At 42.5% G+C, this 19,005-nt stretch overlaps 1 protein-coding gene across 10 annotated transcripts in view; it reads left to right on the top strand.

The window, feature by feature from the left end:
* Window positions 1-19,005, top strand: part of Cacnb2 (calcium voltage-gated channel auxiliary subunit beta 2) — a 353,794-nt gene that overhangs the window by 193,242 nt on the left and 141,547 nt on the right. The window contains exon 1 of one of the 10 annotated variants that reach the window (XM_057788144.1): window positions 1,360-1,546. The exons of the other annotated variants lie outside the window; for them this stretch is intronic. Coding sequence (XP_057644127.1) covers window positions 1,496-1,546 — 51 coding nt within the window. The 5' untranslated portion in view covers window positions 1,360-1,495. Of the gene's footprint in view, window positions 1-1,359; window positions 1,547-19,005 lie in introns of those variants that run through there. 10 annotated transcript variants of the gene reach the window in all.

The raw sequence follows: 19,005 nt of genomic DNA, 5'->3' as shown, positions 1-19,005 counted from the left end.
AATCCCACTCTGCTGGACGGCCATGATAGTGTAAAGAAAGAGTGACTGTGTTTTCATAAATCTTTATGAGTGAATAAAGGCAGAAACTTCATCGTGTGTCACAAAACGCCCTTCTGCTTTGGATAACTCTGCCAAACATTTGAAAGTGTGAAGCATCTAGTTTGGTGACACAAACCTATAATTCCAACTATTTGGGAGACTGAGGCAAAGCCTACCTGGGCTACAGAATGGACAAATGGCTAGCCTGAGCAACTCAGTGAGAACCTGTCATGAAATTCAAAACTGAGCTACTAGAAAACATAAACCCTTCGCTTGAAGGTTGACAGTTGGCTTTGTTTCTCACCACCCCACCCTTTTGGCCTGGGTTTTCTCAGTGGAGCTGAGCTGGTGGCCAGCAGAGCCTCAGGGATCTGCCCATTTGCATCTCTCCCCTCAACTGTGCTGGGGTAACAGGCATGCAGCTGCCATTGGCAACCCTTGCACAGCGGGAGGGCTAGGGATTTGAACTAAGGTTGTCACGCTGTACGGCCAGCACTTTTACCCTTGGGCCATCCCTGTTTTATATTTTCTAGATAGTTACCCTTTGTAATATGCATTGTGCCAAGGTCCTTGGGGCACAGAAGGAATCACTTTGGTTTTGTAAAGTGTGTGTGATTTCTTGTGGGGTTGGTTTTTCTTGTTACTAGTGTTTGAAGATAGGGTCTGGTTTTATAGCCCAGTCTCTTGTTAGGTAGTCCAGGCTTCCCTTCAACCCAGTCCTACCTACTTCAGTCTCTGAGTGCTGGTATTTTAGGCCACTACACCTGGATTGAAAATGTCTTTTGAAGACAGGTTTTCAATTTTAGATAAAATAAATTTAATCAAGCAGTACTTGACTGGGAATGTAATTATGTGCTCAGAGAACTTGGAAGGCAACAAAAGAGAAAAGAAAAAGATCACTTTCCTACATACAAAAAGAGAGTCTGTCTTCATCGGGTGAGAGCAGAAGGATGTTCTCACTGTTCTCCGAGACTCTTCAGGACAGTAGTTGAACGCGAACAGCGTATCCGGTTGCGCAATCCGTTGTTCTACAGTGCAGAAAGTAGCTTTAAAAGCCCTGTTGTGGCCAGGGCTGCCTGAAGGCATGCATCTGATATTAATGAAGTGTTACTCTGCTTTGACAAGTTTACAGGCGTCTCTCTTCTGAGCCAGCTGACGTAATTCAAAGTAGGAAAAGACCCTCCCACTTGGCATTGGTTCACTGACTGTGATGGGCTCCTCTGCCTCGCCTGAAGTGGTCCCGGAATCAGAGAAAGCTCTTGACATCTGAAGAACTTTAGAAAGCCACGAAGTCATACTGACTAAGAATACACATCTCAAACCAGCAGGGAAAACTGTAGCCCGTGGTATTTTCCTCATTAGCACAGCAAGGCTCGGCCACCTTTAACTGGTACCTGGTTCTTGTGCCTGTAGACTCTTTCTCCGGAGTTCTTCACACTTTTGGAATTGGTCTGGAATGCTTGACAGGCACCTTGTGTCTTCTCTAACTCAATGCAGTATTCCTGGGGTAAGGAGACGGGGGCGGGAGGGGGGGGGGCTGTCCAGAAGAACTGTGTGCTCTGGAGAGAAATGAGAATGTACCGAGCTTTTAATGCGCCCTAGCTACAATCACGCTAGCTGCTTTGCTGTGTAAAACGTTTCCTGCCTTGCCAAAATATCACACGCATTTGTGCTTATTTGAATACTGAGGTGGGTGAAGTAATTAAAACAGTAACTCTGGTTTCAAATAGTCTTTATGAGATTCCATTAGTAGCTCGGGGAGGGAGTTAGGGTCAGGCGAGCTTGAAAGAGACAAAATATGCTTTCTGTCTGCAAGCAGGTACTTGTTGAAGACCCCTCTGGCAGCTTGGGCACTGTACTTTTGGCTTCTTTCTTCTTGAGACCTTTCTAAAAATCCAGATGCTTTAACTTCAAGTGTTACAAATTAAGATCGTATTGTACTCTATCTTTTTTTTTTTTTTACATTTTGAATATATAAAGTTTGGACAAGAGAGCCTACTGTTTAAGACACTTAAAAGTGTGGCACCTTACCATACAAAGACTGTTATGTGTTTTAGATTCTGGACTTTTACAAAAATGTTCGTATGTCATATGTTATTAGTGACATGTAAAGCAAGTTTTTAGTGTAATCTTATAATAATCATTAAGTTATTATGCATCAACAACATCATCTAAGACTAGAAATAATGGCATTTGTGTTTAAGATGTCAAACAAATTTTCAAGCAAATTGTATTACTGGGGATGTTATTATTTTCCTTTTTCCTGAGAAAAACTTTGGAAAAACAAAACAGCACCAACAATTAAATTACAGCTCGTAAATATCAGTCATGAGGTTACAAATGCATGTTGGTTGGATACACAAATATTTGATAATCAATTACATTCAGATAGGCTAAAAGTTCTTACTACATTTCCTGATTGTTTCAACCTGCACCACTCTTGGTTTAAGAAAGGAAAATACATGGTAAGAAAATAGTTGTGTGGTAACCATTTGTTCTGAACTCCGTCACATAAAAATATCAGCACAAATATCAGTAAAGCTGAGGGCCCTGGGCTTCATTCTGTGTGATTCATAACTAGATGACTTTTTATGTTTTCTAAGGACACAGAACTTGCTCCTTCTGTTGGCACACATTCAGTTTTGTGTATGTGCAGGCTGGGGATGAAAGTTAGTGGTAGAGTCCTTGCTTAACTTGCACAAGGCACTGGGTTCAGTCCCCAAGGCTAAAAGTAAAATTGTCTGTACTGTAACTTATATTCCTTCTGGCTCTGACGTGGCTGCCAACTTATTAACTAATACAAAGGGTTTCTGGATGTTAGAAATAATTAATTTACCAATTTTTAAAATGTTATGTCTGATATAGAAATTAGTCAATACCTCTTTTGCTGTGCCTTCTTTCAGTGGCATCTGGAATTATCTTCTCTAGTAAGCTTCTTTCAGTGGCATCTGGAATTATCTTCTCTGGTAAGCTTCCTTGCTTTCTAAGAACTGTCTCAGGAGTGAAATAGCTACTTCATTTTTTTTCCTACAGAGAAATATTAACTAAGAAACTAGGATTAACAACTGATAATGAACTTTTACAACTCACAATCTGGACTCTAACTGCATTTCGTTTGTACTTAGAAACTGGGGGCGATGGTGTCGTGATTATTTAACTGTAGTGGCGATCTGTGTGACTCTAAATGGGTAGTCTATCCTATCGTTAACTTCACTCCTGTCTTGAAGTACTGATGAAGCTGCCTAAGGAGGTTTGTCCTTTTAAACTTCTTTCCCAAGCCCTGGATTTCTGTTCCCTTTGACCTGACTAGTACTCATTTTAGGTTTTTATTGTTGTTTGGTTGACTTAGGGGGCAGCATCTTTCTTTGTAGTCCAGGCTAGCCTACAACTCACGCTCTTCACTTTTCAACCTCCCACATACTGGGAAGACAGAAAAGCACCACCACACTTGTTAATTTTTGAGGCAGGGCCTTACTATTTTGTCCACCTTGGCCTTAAACTCATAATCTCCTTGTGTCAGCTGCCTGAGTACCTGAAATCACAGGTGTATGTCTAGTTTTGTTCGCCTGTGCTTGAGTAGGATTCAAATGAATGGATCTTTTTTAATGATTAAAGCTTAAAGTAACACTTCATCAAAACATTATTCTAGCGTGTTTAACATGATACTTTTTCTCAAATTTTCCCAGTAATGACAGAAAGCATTCTCTCAAGACTGGGCAGTCATACAGGGAATTGTTTGATAGATATGTTGACATATATGTCATTACGTGCATCCACGCATATATTACAGAACAGCTTTTGAGACTGTCAAATGAGCTACATGCTTTTTGTTCTTGCTTTAATCCATGTATGATTCTGTGTTATATCTGGTTTTCCCAAAGTTATTTCAAATCCCAACTACATGAAGACAGATTTGAAAAACACTTAATTTTCATCTCACCTTGAAATGATATTGATAAATCAGTGCATTTTGTAGAGATGCTTTTTAGTACAAAAGCCAACTAATGTATGTATGTACGTCAGATTCCGTGGACTTGCTGCTTCTCATGTATGCTGGTCTTGCTGGCGCATGAGTTGCTTGAAAATGACTTATCCATTGGCTGCAGTTGCGTAGAATCATTGTTAAAGCAAGAAGGCTACTTCTTCTGTGTCTTTGCATGCTTTTCTCCCTGGATCAATGACCACTCAGATATGCCCAAGCCTTTCTGACTCATTTTAAACAGTAACCAGAATGGTTCCTCTGACTTCAGTTTACAGCAAGTGCTTGCACCTGGTCAGTCTTGACGCTGAATTCTATATATTCCCCTTACTGTATTTAGAGATTTGCAAGTATTTTGTCCTCTTTTATGACATCTGTAAAATTAAGAAGAATAATATACATTTGCAAGAGGATTTAAAGCAAATCAGAATGCATATAGACTCTGATTATACGAAATGGTGTTTGCAGTTATTAAAGGAATACAGATGTCTTCCTGCATCTTCTGAAATGACTTGTAATGAAGGCACTTTCCTCTGTGACACAAACTGGTATTCATGATGGGAAACAAGGAAAGTTATCTTCTTTGCTGACACAGAGGAGTAAGGGCCCCCTGAGAAGGGACTCTTCACTGGGTATCTGTGGCTTGTTTATCAGAGAGTTGGATGGGAGGGCAGTACAACCCTCTGAACCTGTGTAAATACATCAGTATATCAACTATGGTCATTTTCTGCTTTCAATTGGTTCTCAAAGTTATCTTCATCCACCAAACGGTGAAGAAAAAGTGCTTAGGTATGGAACAAAGGGGATAATGGGAGTTAAATGTTCCAAGAGAACTGTCTTTTTTAAAATGAATTTTCTTTCTCTTTCTTTATTCTTTTATGATTAGAGCAACTCAAGTGATCACTAGGGACAATAACATCACAGCTATTTAACAGTAACACAATGTGCATGGTTCATGTTGGAAGTTTTACCCTGTGGTTCCGTTCATTCCTGTTGCAGCATTTTGGAAAATCTACACAGGAACATTTGTTCTTTTAAACGCCTTTCAAAAGCCGAAACTTTTTGTTCCCTTTGGTCTGACTATTGCCCACTTTAGGTTTTATTGATTATTTAGATTTAGGGAACGTTAGCTTATGAGCATGCATTTCCCTTCCTTTATATATTTATGAAGGCATATAATGGCCTAAGGCTACAGGTTTGTTCATCTTTTTACAAATAAACTTTGAATTTAAATGCAAGCATGATGCCAGTAAGTCTTCGTGAACTATATAGGTACCCAAAGATGCTGGCCTCATCACCTAGAGCTGCCAGCCTATTGCTGTCACCTTGTCACATTAATTGTCTTATGAGAGTGATGGTTTTGTGCACTCCTGACAGATTTGCCAAATTATTTTATTACTAAAGCTTATAGACATGAAGAAGCATTTTACCCTTCAGAAATTACTTAAGTTACTACAATTAAAAGTGGAAGAAACCTGAAGGAGATGCCAGGGGTGTGGGGGCAGCTCACCACAGCACGGTGCTCGGGCAGGAACTTACACCGCTTACACTGGCATGCTGTAGTCGAGTCCCGTTCAACAGTTGCGTGTGCTTTAACAGTTGTCTCTGCAGTGCGTACGCTTTCGTGGACTACCTTTGCCCTTCGACCTTACGTTGACATCACAGTTCAGTCACAGTGCTATGTAATATTGTGTAGATTTGCCATTATTTGTCCAAATATAATTATTATTTGTTGTTGAACTTTTATGTGTATATTTGTGTATGCATACGCATGTGGGTATGTGCACATGTGCAGGCTCACATAGAAAACAGAGGTTAGATATCAAGTTAATCTTCCTCAAATTTTCTCCATCTTAGTTTTTGAGACAATATTTGAGAGATCAGTAAACCTGGAGTAATTATCAATTCAACCAAACTGACTAGCCAATGAGCTTCAGGAATTAGTCTGTCATCATTTTTCCCTACCCCAGAGCTGGAGTTAGGGACACAAACCACCACCCCTGGTCTTTTGTGTGAGTGCTTGGAGTCTAAACTCAGGTTTTATGGTAATATGGCAAGAAGTTTACCAAATGAGCCATTTCTCTAGACGCGGTTATTGGATTTCAGACCAATCTATAATTTTATTTTTGTAGACAAACTTGTAGTAACAGTTGTAACTATATAGTTTTTGAGCCAATGGAATAATTTCTATTGACCTAATTCTCAGATATGGGTCTATTTGCATCAATAGGTAGGTTTAAATGTTCTTATTCTCTCTGGCTCTGCCTTTGATATTTCTTGTTGAAGTGAATCTATTGACAATGCTACTATCACAATATATTATCAAGAGTCTGAAGCAAAGGAACATAAAACCAGCCTGGGCAATATGGTAAGACCTCATTTAAGAAAGTAAAATAAGTCAATCTTATAAAACTCTTGACATTATTCAAATAGCGAAATCATTTAAATGATTTAGAGAGCTGTTAAGTGTTACACAGAATCAGACAAAAGCTACTTCCAGCATAAGATGCAGTTAAATATGAGAAGCAATGTTGCCTCACTTTTATGCCATAGTTTTTCATTGTCAAGTATAGCCAAAGCCAAGAAAGCATACTCTGCACTGATTAGGGGCTAGCAGGCTTGGCAAAGGGACCGTTAGTCTTGTGAGTGTTCTCTTTTCTACTGGCCATTTAGAGACCTGCCTCTCTTCCCGTTAAGAACCTTAAGCTCTTTTTGCTGTCTGGTTGAACCTGTAGCCTCCTGAATGCTGGCCAAGTGATCTACCACCGAGCTTTGCCCCAGCCACGAGAACTGGAATTTCCTATGCTGTTTCTTAGTAAGGGAAATCAAAGTTGTTGCCATTTTGATCTTTGTGTAAATTATGTCATTTGTTAGCCTTATAAATGATAATGACCTGATTTTAGTCTAATTTCTTCACTTCGTTACCTAACAGTGGCATTTTACCCATCAAAAAAACAAAATCTGCCTTTCAGAGTCATCTGAGGTCCTCATCTACACTACCAGCACACGCGATAGGCATACTGTTGTTGGGAAGGTGGGTGCCACTGATGCTGGCATCAACTCAGATCAAACAGGGCTTGCAGTTCCCATGTAATAACTGAGCAGACTTCAGTATACTTAAAAATCACAAAAGCATGTGATTCAATTTTTGATACTTTCCCTGCGACCCAGTTTGTAGCAAGATAATTAACAGTACTAGGTGTGTGCGTGTGTATGTGTGTATGTATGTGGGCATTTATATAGGTGCTGGGGGTGGGAGTGAACGTCCTTTTAGCCTGCTCCATCACTTCCCACATTTCCTTAAGACAGGCCTTCACGCTAAACCTGGAGCTCGGCTGTGGCCTGATTGAGCCTTCTCTACTCACCTCACCACAGTATTGAGGTTATAGGCACATAGTCATGCCCAGCTTTCTACTGTTGGGGTCTAAGTTCAAGTCCCCATACTTAGACAACAAATGCTCTTATCCACTGAGCCATCTATCTAGTTTCAATCTATTTGTTTTAAACATAGTAAATGAATTTAATCTTAATGTTCTTTACTCTACTGTCCCCATTGTCCTGTCTAAGAGGATGGAAAGACTCAGGAGCTGACACAACATTCTCAAAGCACCTTGGGTGGGATAGTGATTTATCAACTAGTTAGTCTTTCAGGCCTAGGAAATACTTGAAGAAAGCATATTCAATAAAAAAAAATACCATTTTCGTTTTGTTTTCTGTAGCAGTGTAGACATTTCTGTGGCATGAGAAGTCCCGAGATTGAAATTCCCATGTGAGAATCATGCTTTTGGCTGTTTTGTGACCTGGTTTAATAAGGTTGAATGTTCAATAAAAATACTTGGAAGACTTCTCCAAAAGCGAAGTTCCACATCAGGAGGTTTTGTGTATCCAGCTCAGCTTAGCTTCCAGGATTTTACAGTGTCCTGCAAATAATTTATGCTAATTTGACTTTTGGGTATTTTTGAAAAAAGGTTGTGTAAGCTTTCAAACACAACAATGTAAAAAAATAGCTGTCGTGTGGTGGCCAAGAATATTAATCGCCTACACACGACACAAATCAACAACGATATGAAGTTAAATGAAGGTGAGGAAATTACCTAGTGCTCCGACAGCAAAATAAAAAGATAGATTTGGGCATATGCAAATTCTGAGAACAAAAAGCCATGAATCTTCATAGTATAAACATGGCAATTTAGGTAGAATGTTCAGAAAATAGAAATCAGTTGAAGATTTGAAACTTGTAGAGTTCACTTTAAATGATCTTGTTTGCCGAGTGGCAACAATTCCTGAGTCAATTTGCCAACCGCCCCTTTAAAATGATTCAATTAAGATACATATGTTTCACATTGTAGTTGGAAGGGGAAACCCAATGTAGCTCTGTGGACTCAATTTGAGCATAGTAAAAACTGATATTTTTAAGAGACCCCAATGTTGTTCCTTCTTTGTGTCCATAGGAAAGACGGCGATTTACAGGACTCTATGGGGGCTTTGGTAGGTTTGGACTTCTCACGAGAACCTCCAGTTCACTGTCCCTGTGTGACTTTTAAGGGTGAGAGAGAGACTACCCCTGAGACAGCTAGTTGGTAGAGCTGTTGTTGAGAAGTGATCATTTAAAGAGACTCCAAAACAAAACAAAGCAGTTTTCACTGAGATGTGGATTAGTAACACTTCCCAAGCTAACTAACAAGGGAAAGTACCTGTGAATAGCAATGACTCCTACGCTAATGCAGTATGTGCTTAGGACAGAGAAAATAGATGGCATTTTGGCTTCTACAGCCAAGTGGCATGCTTGACCTCTCTAGGACATTTTTCCACTCCTGAAGCATAAACTTGACTTTTAAAATGCTGTGAAAGCTAGGAACCATTGTGTATATTGTTATGCCCAGGTCCGCGAAGGCCACCCCAAAAAGGAGACTGAGTTCCATCTGTAAAAGCAAAGAGCCTTTATTTTATACAAGTTTGCACACTCGGTCTCTCCATGTGTCCAACGTATTGGAATAATCGAAGAACTCCGGGCTCAGTTAGAGTTGGGTTTTTATAGTAGTAAAGGTGGGGGTGAGGGGTTTCTGAGGTTCACGACCCCTGATTGGGTGACTTTTGTCTAGGGGTGTCCTGGTGAGTGTGCTGGCAGGTGATCCTATCTACAAGGGTTGGAACTTTAGGCATTTCCTTTGGATGGTCTGTTCTTTTTTTTTTTTTTTTTTTTTTTTTTTTATTTATTTTTTTTTTATTAATTAATTAATTTAATTATTAAAGATTTCTGCCTCTTCCCCACCACCACCTCCCGTTCCCTCCCCCTCCCCCAATCAAGTCTTCCTTCCTCCTCAGCCCAAAGAGCAAGCAGGTTTCTCTGCCCTGTGGGAGGTCCAAGGACCACCCACCTGCATCCAAGTCTATTAAGGTGAGCATCCAAACTACCTGGGCTCCCACAAAGCCATTACATGCAATAGGATCAAGAACCCATTGCCATTGTTCTTCAGTTCTCAGTAGTCCTCATTGTCAATTATGTTCAGCGAGACCGGTTTTGTCCCATGCTTTTTCAGTCCCCGGCCAGCTGGCCTTGGTGAGTTCCCGATAGATCATCCCCATTGCCTCAGTGTGTGGGTGCACCCCTCGCCGTCCTGAGTTCCTTGCTCGTGCTCACTCTCCTTCTGCTCCTCCTTTGGATCGTGAGACTTCAGTCCAGTGCTCCAATGTTGGTCTCTGTCTCTGTCTTCTTTCATCGCCTGATGAAGGTTAATATTCAGGGGGATGCTTATATGTTTTTCTTTGGGTTCACCTTCTTATTTAGCTTCTCTAGAGTCACGAATTATAGTCTCAATGTCCTTTATTTATGGCTAGAAACCAAATATGAGTGAGTACATCCCATGTTCCTCTTTTTGGGTCTGGCTTACCTCACTCAGGATAGTGTTTTCAATTTCCGTCCATTTATATGCAAAATTCAAGAAGTCATTGTTTTTTACTGCTGAGTAGTACTCTAATATGTATATATTCCATACTTTCTTCATCCATTCTTCCACTGAAGGACATCTAGGTTGTTTCCAGGTTCTGGCAATTACAAACAATGCTGCTATGAACATAGTTGAGCATATACTTTTGTTGTATGTTTGGGCATCTCTTGGGTATATTCCCAATAGTGGTATTGCTGGGTCAAGAGGTAGGTTGAACCCGACTTTCCTGAGAAACCGCCACACTGCTTTCCAAAGTGGTTGCACAAGTTTGCATTCCCACCAGCAATGGATGAGAGTGCCCCTTTCTCCACAACCTCTCCAGCAGAGGCTATCATTGGTGTTTTTGATTTTAGCCATTCTGACCGGTGTAAGATGGTATCTTAATGTTGTCTTGATTTGCATTTCCCTGATTGCTAAGGAAGTTGAGCATGATCTTAAGTGACTTTTGGCCATTTGAACTTCTTCTGTTGAAAAGTCTCTGTTCAGCTCAGTGCCCCATTTTATAATTGGATTGATTAACCTTTTACGGTCTAATTTCTTGAGTTCTTTGTATATTTTGGATATCAGACCTTTGTCAGTTGCGGGGTTGGTGAAGATCTTCTCCCAGTCAGTGGGTTGCCTTTCTGTCTTAGTGACAGTGTCCTTTGCTTTACAGAAGCTTCTCAGTCTCAGGAGGTCCCATTTATTCAATGATGTCCTTAGTGTTTGTGCTGCTGGGGTTGTACGTAGGAAGTGTTCTCCTGTGCCCATGTGTTGTAGAGTACTTCCCACTTTCTCTTCTATCAGATTCAGTGTGTTTGGACTGATATTGAGGTCTTTAATCCATTTGGACTTGAGTTTTGTGCATGGTGATATATATGGATCTATTTTCATTCTTCTACAGATTGACTTCCAGTTTTGCCAGCATAATTTGTTGAAGATGCTCTCTTTTTTCCATTGTATACTTTTAGCTCCTTTATCGAAAATCAGGTGTTCATAGGTTTGTGGGCTAAAGTCAGGGTCTTCTATTCTATTCCATTGGTCGACTTCTCTGTTTTTATGCCAGTACCAAGCCGTTTTCAGTACTGTAGCTCTGTAATAGAGTTTGAAGTCAGGGATGGTAATGCCTCCAGACAATCCTTTATTGTATAAGATTGTTTTGGCTATCCTGGGTTTTTTGTTTTTCCATATAAAGTTGATTATTGTCTTCTCCAGATCTGTGAAGAATTTTGATGGGATTTTGATGGGGATTGCGTTGAATCTATAGATTGCTTTTGGTAGAATTGCCATTTTTACTATGTTGATCCTCCCAATCCAAGAGCAAGGGAGGTCCTTCCATTTTCTGGTGTCCTCTTCAATTTCTTTCTTCAAAGACTTAAAGTTCTTGCCAAATAGATCTTTCACTTCCTTGGTCAGAGTTACCCCAAGGTATTTTATGCTATTTGTGGCTATCGTGAAAGGTGATGCTTCTCTGATTTCCCTCTCTGCTTCCTTATCCTTAGTGTATAGGAAGGCAACTGATTTTTTGGAGTTGATTTTGTATCCTGCCACATTACCAAAGGTGTTTATCAGCTGTAGGAGTTCTTTGGTAGAGTTTTTGGGGTCGGTTATGTATACTATCATATCATCTGCAAATAATGAAAGCTTAACTTCTTCCTTTCCAATACGGATCCCCTTGATCCCCTTATGTTGTCTTATTGCTATTGCTAGAACTTCAAGCACTATATTGAAGAGGTATGGAGAGAGTGGACATCCTTGTCGTGTTCCTGATTTTAGTGGGATGGCTTTGAGTTTTTCTCCATTTAATTTAATGTTAGCTGTCGGCTTGCTGTAAATAGCTTTTATTATATTTAGGTATGCCCCTTGTATCCCTAATCTCTCCAAGACCTTTATCATAAAGGAGTGTTGAATTTTGTCGAATGCTTTTTCAGCATCTAATGAAATGATCATATGGTTTTTTTCTTTCAGTTTATTTATATGGTTGATTACATTGATAGATTTGCGTATGTTGAACCAGCCCTGCATCTCTGGAATGAAGCCTACTTGATCATAATGGATAACTTTTCTAATGTGTTCTTGGATTCGGTTTGCCAGTATTTTATTGAGAATTTTTGCGTCGATGTTCATGAGTGAGATAGGCCTGTAATTCTCTTTCTTGGTTGGGTCTTTGTGTGGTTTTGGTATCAGGGTAACTGTAGCTTCATAAAAGGAATTTGGCAATGACTCTTCTGTTTCTATATTGTGAAATACATTAAGAAGTATAGGTATTAGCTCTTCTTGGAAGTTCTGGTAGAATTCTGCATTGAAACCATCTGGCCCTGGGCTTTTTTTGGAAGGGAGATTTTTGATAACTGTTTCTAATTCTTCGCGACTAACAGGTCTATTTAGATCGTTCACCTGGTCTTGGTTTAGGTTTGGTATATGGTACTTATCTAAAAAAGTGTCCATTTCTTTTGCATTTTCCAGTTTTGTGGCATACAGGCTTTTGTAGTAAGATCTAAGGATTCTCTGAATTTCCTCTGTGTCTGTGGTTATGTCCCCCTTTTCATTTCTGATCTTATTTATTTGCGTGTTCTCTCTCTGTCGTTTAATTAGTTTGGATAGGGGTTTGTCAATCTTGTTGATTTTCTCCAAGAACCAACTTTTTGTTTCATTGATTCTTTGGACTGTTTTCTGTGTTTCTATTTTGTTGATTTCTGCCCTCAGTTTGATTATTTCCAGTCTTCTACTCCTCCTGGGTGCGTCTGCTTCTTTTTTTTCTAGAGCTTTCAGGTGTGCTGTTAAGTCCCCAATGTATGCTTTCTCCGTTTTCTTTAAGTGGGCACTTAGTGCTATGAACTTTCCTCTTAGCACTGCTTTCATCGTGTCCCATAGGTTTGAGTATGTTGTCTCTTTGTTTTCATTAAATTCAAGGAAGACTTTAATTTCTTTCTTAATTTCTTCCTTGACCCAGGTGTGGTTCAGTAGTTGACTGTTCAGTTTCCATGAGTTTGCCAGCTTTCTGGGGGTAGCTTTGTTGGTGGCTTCTAACTTTAATCCGTGGTGATCTGATAAGACACAGGTGGACACTGATATTTTTTTGTATCTGTGGAGGTTTCCTTTGTTTCCAAGTATGTGGTCAATTTTCGAGAAGGTTCCATGAGCTGCAGAGAAGAAGGTGTATTCTTTCCTATTTGGGTGGAGTGTTCTATAGATGTCTGTTAAGTCCATTTGATTCATTACCTCCAACAATTCTCTTAATTCTCTATTAGTTTTCTGTCTGATTGACCTGTCCATTGGTGAGAGAGGTGTGTTGAAGTCTCCTACTACTAGTGTGTGTGATTTGATGTCTGCCTTGAGTTTTAGCAATATTTCTTTTACATAAGTGGGTGCTTTTATATTAGGGGCATAGATATTCAGGATTGAGACTTCATCCTGCTGAATCGTTCCTGTTATGAGTATAAAGTGTCCCTCTCGATCTCTTCTGATTGATTTTAGTTTGAAGTCAGTTTTGTTAGAAATTAGTATGGCCACACCTGCTTTTTTCTTAGGACCATTTGCTTGAAAAACCTTTTCCCAACCCTTTACTCTGAGTAGATGCCTGTCTTTGTGGTTGAGATGAGTTTCTTGCAAACAGCAGACTGTTGGATCCTGTTTTCGTATCCAATCTCTTAGCCTGTGCCTTTTTATTGGTGAATTGAGACCATTAATATTAAGTGATATTAATGACCAGTGGTTGTTAACTCCGGTTATTCTTACTGCTTTTGGTAGAAGAGTTTGTGTGTCTCCCTTCTTTGAGTTGTGCTGTTGAAGGGTCGCTAGATGCCTGGGTTATTGTAGGCAGTGTTGGCAATGTTGGATTCCTTGGGTTGTGATTTTCCTTCTATTACTTTCTGTAGGGCTGGATTTGTGGCAACGTATTGTTTAAATTTGTTCTTATCCTGGAATGTCTTGTTTTCTCCATTGATAGTGAACGATAGCTTGGCTGGGTATAGTAGTTTGGGTTTGCATCCATGGTCTCTTAGTTTCTGTAGTACCTCTATCCAGGACCTTCTGGCTTTCATGGTTTCCATAGAGAAGTCAGGTGTAAGTCTGATCGGTTTACCTTTATAAGTTACTTGGCCTTTTTCCTTTGCAGCTCTTAATATTCTTTCTTTAATCTGTATATTTTGTGTTTTGATTATTATATGGCGAGGGGACGTTTTTTTTTTGATCCAGTCTGTTTGGTGTTCTGTATGCTTCTTGAATATTCAAAGGAATATCTTTCTTTATGTTGGGGAAGTTTTCTTCCATAATTTTGTTAAAAATGTTTTCTGGACCTTTGAGCTGTGCCTCTTCTCCTTCTTCTATCCCTATTATTCTTAGGTTTGGTCTTTTTATTGTGTCCCATATTTCCTGAATGTTTTGTGATGAGAATTTGTTGGTTTTGGTGTTTTCTTTGATCAGTCCGTTTATTTTCTCTATGGTGTCTTCAGAATCTGAGATTCTTTCTTCTATCTCTTGTATTCTATTGATTATGCTTGTTTCTGTAGTCTCTGCTCGTTGACCTATATTTGCCATATCCAGCTGGTCCTCAGTTTGTGTTTTCTTCCTTGCTTCCATTTCAGTTTTCAATTCTTGGACTGTTTCCATTACCTGTTTGATCGTTTTTTCTTGGCTTCCCAGGGTATCATTTACGTATTTACTCATTTCTTCAAACTTTTTGTTATACTTCTCATCCATTTCTATGAGGGCGTTTTTTACATGTTGTTTAAGGGACTCTATTGCTTTCAAAAAGTCAGTTTTTTCCTCTTCTCCTGTGATAGGGTGTTCAAGTCCTTGTGTTGTAAGATCATTGGGTTCTGGTGTTTTCATGTTGTTTTTCAGATTGTTGGGTGAATTCTTGCCTTGGCGTCTGCCCATCTCCTCTTACCGATGCTATCTATTGGGTTTGATTTAATTGTAGCGGGGCAATCTGTTCTCAGTGCAGGCTTCACTGTTTCTTGCCCGCACTATCCTGTATCCAGTGCCTCCGCCGCCCGGGCCTGCCTGCCGGTGCCTCCGCCGCCCGGAATTGTCTGTGCGCCGGTGTTTCCGCCGCCTAGGCCTGCCTGCCGGTGCCTACACCACCTGGGCCTGCCTGCGCGCCCGTGCTTCCGCCGCCTAGGCCTGCCTGCCGGGCCTGACTGTCGGTGCCTCCGCCACCCGGGCCTGCCTGCACGCCGGTGCCTCTGCCGCCCGGACTTGCCTGCGTGCTGGTGCCTCCGCCGCCCGGGCCTGTCTGTGCGCCGGTGCTTCCGCTGCCTAGGCCTGCCTGCCGGGCCTGACTGCCGATGCCTCCGCCACCCGGGCCTGCCTGCACGCCGGTGCCTCTGCCGCCAGGACTTGCCTGCGTGCTGGTGCCTCCGCTGCCCGGGCCTGCCTGCGCGCCGTTGCTTCCGCCGCCTAGGCCTGCCTGCCGGTGCCTCCGCCGGCCGGAACTGTCTGTGCGCCGGTGCTTCCGCCGCCTAGGCCTGCCTGCCGGTGCCTCCGACACCTGGGCCTGCTTGCGCGCCGGTGCTTCCGCCGCCTAGGCCTGCCTGCCGGGCCTGACTGCCGGTGCCTCCGCCACCCGGGCCTGCCTGCACGCCGGTGCCTCTGCCGCCCGGACTTGCCTGCGTGCTGGTGCCTCCGCTGCCCGGGCCTGCCTGCGCGCCGTTGCTTCCGCCGCCTAGGCCTGCCTGCCGGTGCCTCCGCCACCTGGGCCTGCCTGCGCGCCGGTGCTTCCGCCGCCTAGGCCTGCCTGCCGAGCCTGACTGTCGGTGCCTCCGCCACCCGGGCCTGCCTGCACGCCGGTGCCTCTGCCGCCCGGACTTGCCTGCGTGCTGGTGCCTCCGCCGCCCGGGCCTGTCTGTGCGCCGGTGCTTCCGCTGCCTAGGCCTGCCTGCCGGGCCTGACTGCCGATGCCTCCGCCACCCGGGCCTGCCTGCACGCCGGTGCCTCTGCCGCCAGGACTTGCCTGCGTGCTGGTGCCTCCGCTGCCCGGGCCTGCCTGCGCGCCGTTGCTTCCGCCGCCTAGGCCTGCCTGCCGGTGCCTCCGCCGGCCGGAACTGTCTGTGCGCCGGTGCTTCCGCCGCCTAGGCCTGCCTGCCGGTGCCTCCGACACCTGGGCCTGCTTGCGCGCCGGTGCTTCCGCCGCCTAGGCCTGCCTGCCGGGCCTGACTGCCGGTGCCTCCGCCACCCGGGCCTGCCTGCACGCCGGTGCCTCTGCCGCCCGGACTTGCCTGCGTGCTGGTGCCTCCGCTGCCCGGGCCTGCCTGCGCGCCGTTGCTTCCGCCGCCTAGGCCTGCCTGGATGGTCTGTTCTTGAATGGTGCCTGGGTAATCTTAGTTTATGCTCCTTCCTGCATCCAGGTATTGCCTCAGGGTAAACTACTGAGACTCAGGCCTCCAGTACGCTTATCATGGCTAGGTCCAACACTGCCAGGGGATAATGGTTGGAAGTTAAGACCTTCCTTTGGGTCATCTGTTCCTATTAAGCTTATCATGGCGGGGTCCAACATATATCTGAGATGCCAGGACTCAGAACTGAGGCAGGGGTGTTGTATGAGGCCACTTGTTAGTTCCCGGCTGCTCAGCCCCTAAATAACCACACAGAACTGTATTAATTAAATCACTGCTTGGCCCATTAGCTCTAACTTCTTTTTGGCTAGCTTTTACATCTTAATTTAACCCATTTCCATTATTTTATATTTTACCATGAAACTTTTGGCCTACCGACAAGGTTCCAGTGTGTCTGTCTCCAGAGACTTCTTGACTCTGCCTCCTTTCTCCCAGCATTCAGTTTAGTTTTTCCCACCTAGCTGTACTCTACCCTATCACAGGTCTAAGACAGTTTCTTTATTAACCAATGATATTCACAACATACAGAGGGGGATCCCACATCACAGGGAGCCTAAGGGCTCAAGGCCTGCTAGCAGCAAATCAAAAGACCAAAAGAACAAGCCTCATGGAAAGATCAACTCAAAATTAAAATTCACTTTTAATGCCCTATAAGCAAACCATATCCTAGCATAGTATTTTAAAAAGTAGCAACCAGTACTTTTGTTGATCATCACAACACACCTCTTTTTCAGAAACTAAGAGCCTAGACGCATCCACCGAGGAACAGCTAAGAGTGTGAAGATGTGTCTGCGAAGATTAAGTATCCTCTGGTTCTCTTTTTCTCTTCCCATGGAGAAATGGCTGGATTTCTGAACAAAATCTCTTTTCTTGGATATTGGTTCATAATTATTCATAAAACTACAAATATATTCTATCCAGTCTCCAGGTGTGTTATCCATCTAAAGAGGATTCTGTGAAAAGGCAGGCTTTGTCCAAGGAAGGTGCTTAAGGAGGGGCTGAGCTGAGCCCATCTCTTCTTTTGTTGCCCTTGCTGTATATGGATTGTTGCCTCCTATCTTAAATCTGTCCACCTACACTTTTAATTAGATGACATTTTCAAAATTTACTTGAGAACATATCTTGTCCCTCTGTTAGAATTTTCTGCCCTTTTATTGCAGAGCAACAAACCACGTAGTTTGCATGAACTGAGAGAAATAACTTGCAGCCGAGTACCTTTGCATAATTTCCTCTGTCCTTAATGCAGCACAGGGAAGGAAGATTAATGAATTTTGGTCTAATGTGAAATGAAACTCTAAATTACCAAATTAAGAAAAATTACATAATTTATAAATTGGTGGTCATATTTCTTTCAAAGTTGCAAGCCCCTTCTAAAATGTGGGACGTATGAAATGCATTTTGCTGATCATTCACCAGTTCAGCCCATTAAAGTGAATGACAGTTTATACAAAGCTAAAAAATAAATTCACTGGTGATGGAGCTAGAGAGATGGCTCGGCATCTAGGAGTGCTGGCTGCTGTTGCAGGGTGCTAGGTTCAGTCGCCAGCACCCACATTAGCTTAGAGCCTCCTGTAATTCCAGTTTCAGAGGATCGGAAGCATTCTTCTGGCCTCTTCCGGCACCAGGCACACACACACACACACACACACACGATACACAAACATGCATGCAAACACTCATGCACACCATTGAAAAATAAAGATGGCTGCACATTGAAAATACCAATCTTGACTCAGAGGATTTCAGCTTGACTCCCCTTCTGGTGATTTCCCAGGGCTAATTTGGGACCTTCTGAAAGGGCATGTGCCCTGCTGATCAGGCTCTGACCAATGATGCTTTTGCATCCTGCTGATCATCCCTCTGTTATGCATGAGCATTCTCTAGGAGTGGACTGGATCGACTGTGTTCAACTGCTAAGTGCACTTTAGGGCTCGCACCAACCTCACTCTAGTTTATTTTTACTCTGATACAAATTAATGCCACCTTGTTTAGTACTCATGTTACCCTCCAGGTGACACAACCAAGGTACCTTCTCTGCATCCCATGCCGTGGTGGGCTTCTGTGTGAAGCAGAAAATGTATGTCATCTGGTCCTGTTTATTGCTGCAACACCAGGGAACATGGCTGCTCTGTCTCACTGGGCTGCGAAGATAGAGCATGTCAGTGCCCTGTGAATGCTCTTACACAGTGGAACTTGGCCAGTAATGTTATCACAGGACACCAAAGTAGAGAACAGTGGGATTGAGAAATTGGGACGGGAAAGAATAACTCGTAGTAATCTACCCTGATAAGCAAGTACATGGCTTAAATGCATTCCAGGAGTTTCGTCATAAGAACCCACTCACTTTGATTTTCTGCCTACTGTGTCTTTGGAAGAGTTTCATTTTACCACGCTTAAAGGTTTAAAATACATACTTAGTTTATTATTTGAATATAAGAAGCTACATAGAGTTAGTTGCAGAAGTGTTTTCTGCATAATACTGTAAACATGCCTCTAGCATTTCATAGTCTATGATGTTCAAAGGAGGGAGGTTTTACAAGGGATGCTTAGCACACTGGAAATCATGGACTAGTATGTTGGATCTTCTAATAGATAACTAACCATCATAGACATTATAGGTGGGGTATCAAGAATGTGTTTTGAATCACCAGACGCCTTCTGTCCTTGCCATTCTTGTAAATTATGGGTTTATAAAATATTGTGTGCTGTGTTCATGAGTATG

The sequence above is a fragment of the Chionomys nivalis genome, chromosome 13, assembly GCF_950005125.1.
Source record: "Chionomys nivalis chromosome 13, mChiNiv1.1, whole genome shotgun sequence".
Taxonomy (NCBI): domain Eukaryota; kingdom Metazoa; phylum Chordata; class Mammalia; order Rodentia; family Cricetidae; genus Chionomys; species Chionomys nivalis.
The sequence above is the reverse complement of the archived record's forward strand: the minus strand, read 5'-3'. Positions and strand labels throughout refer to the sequence as shown.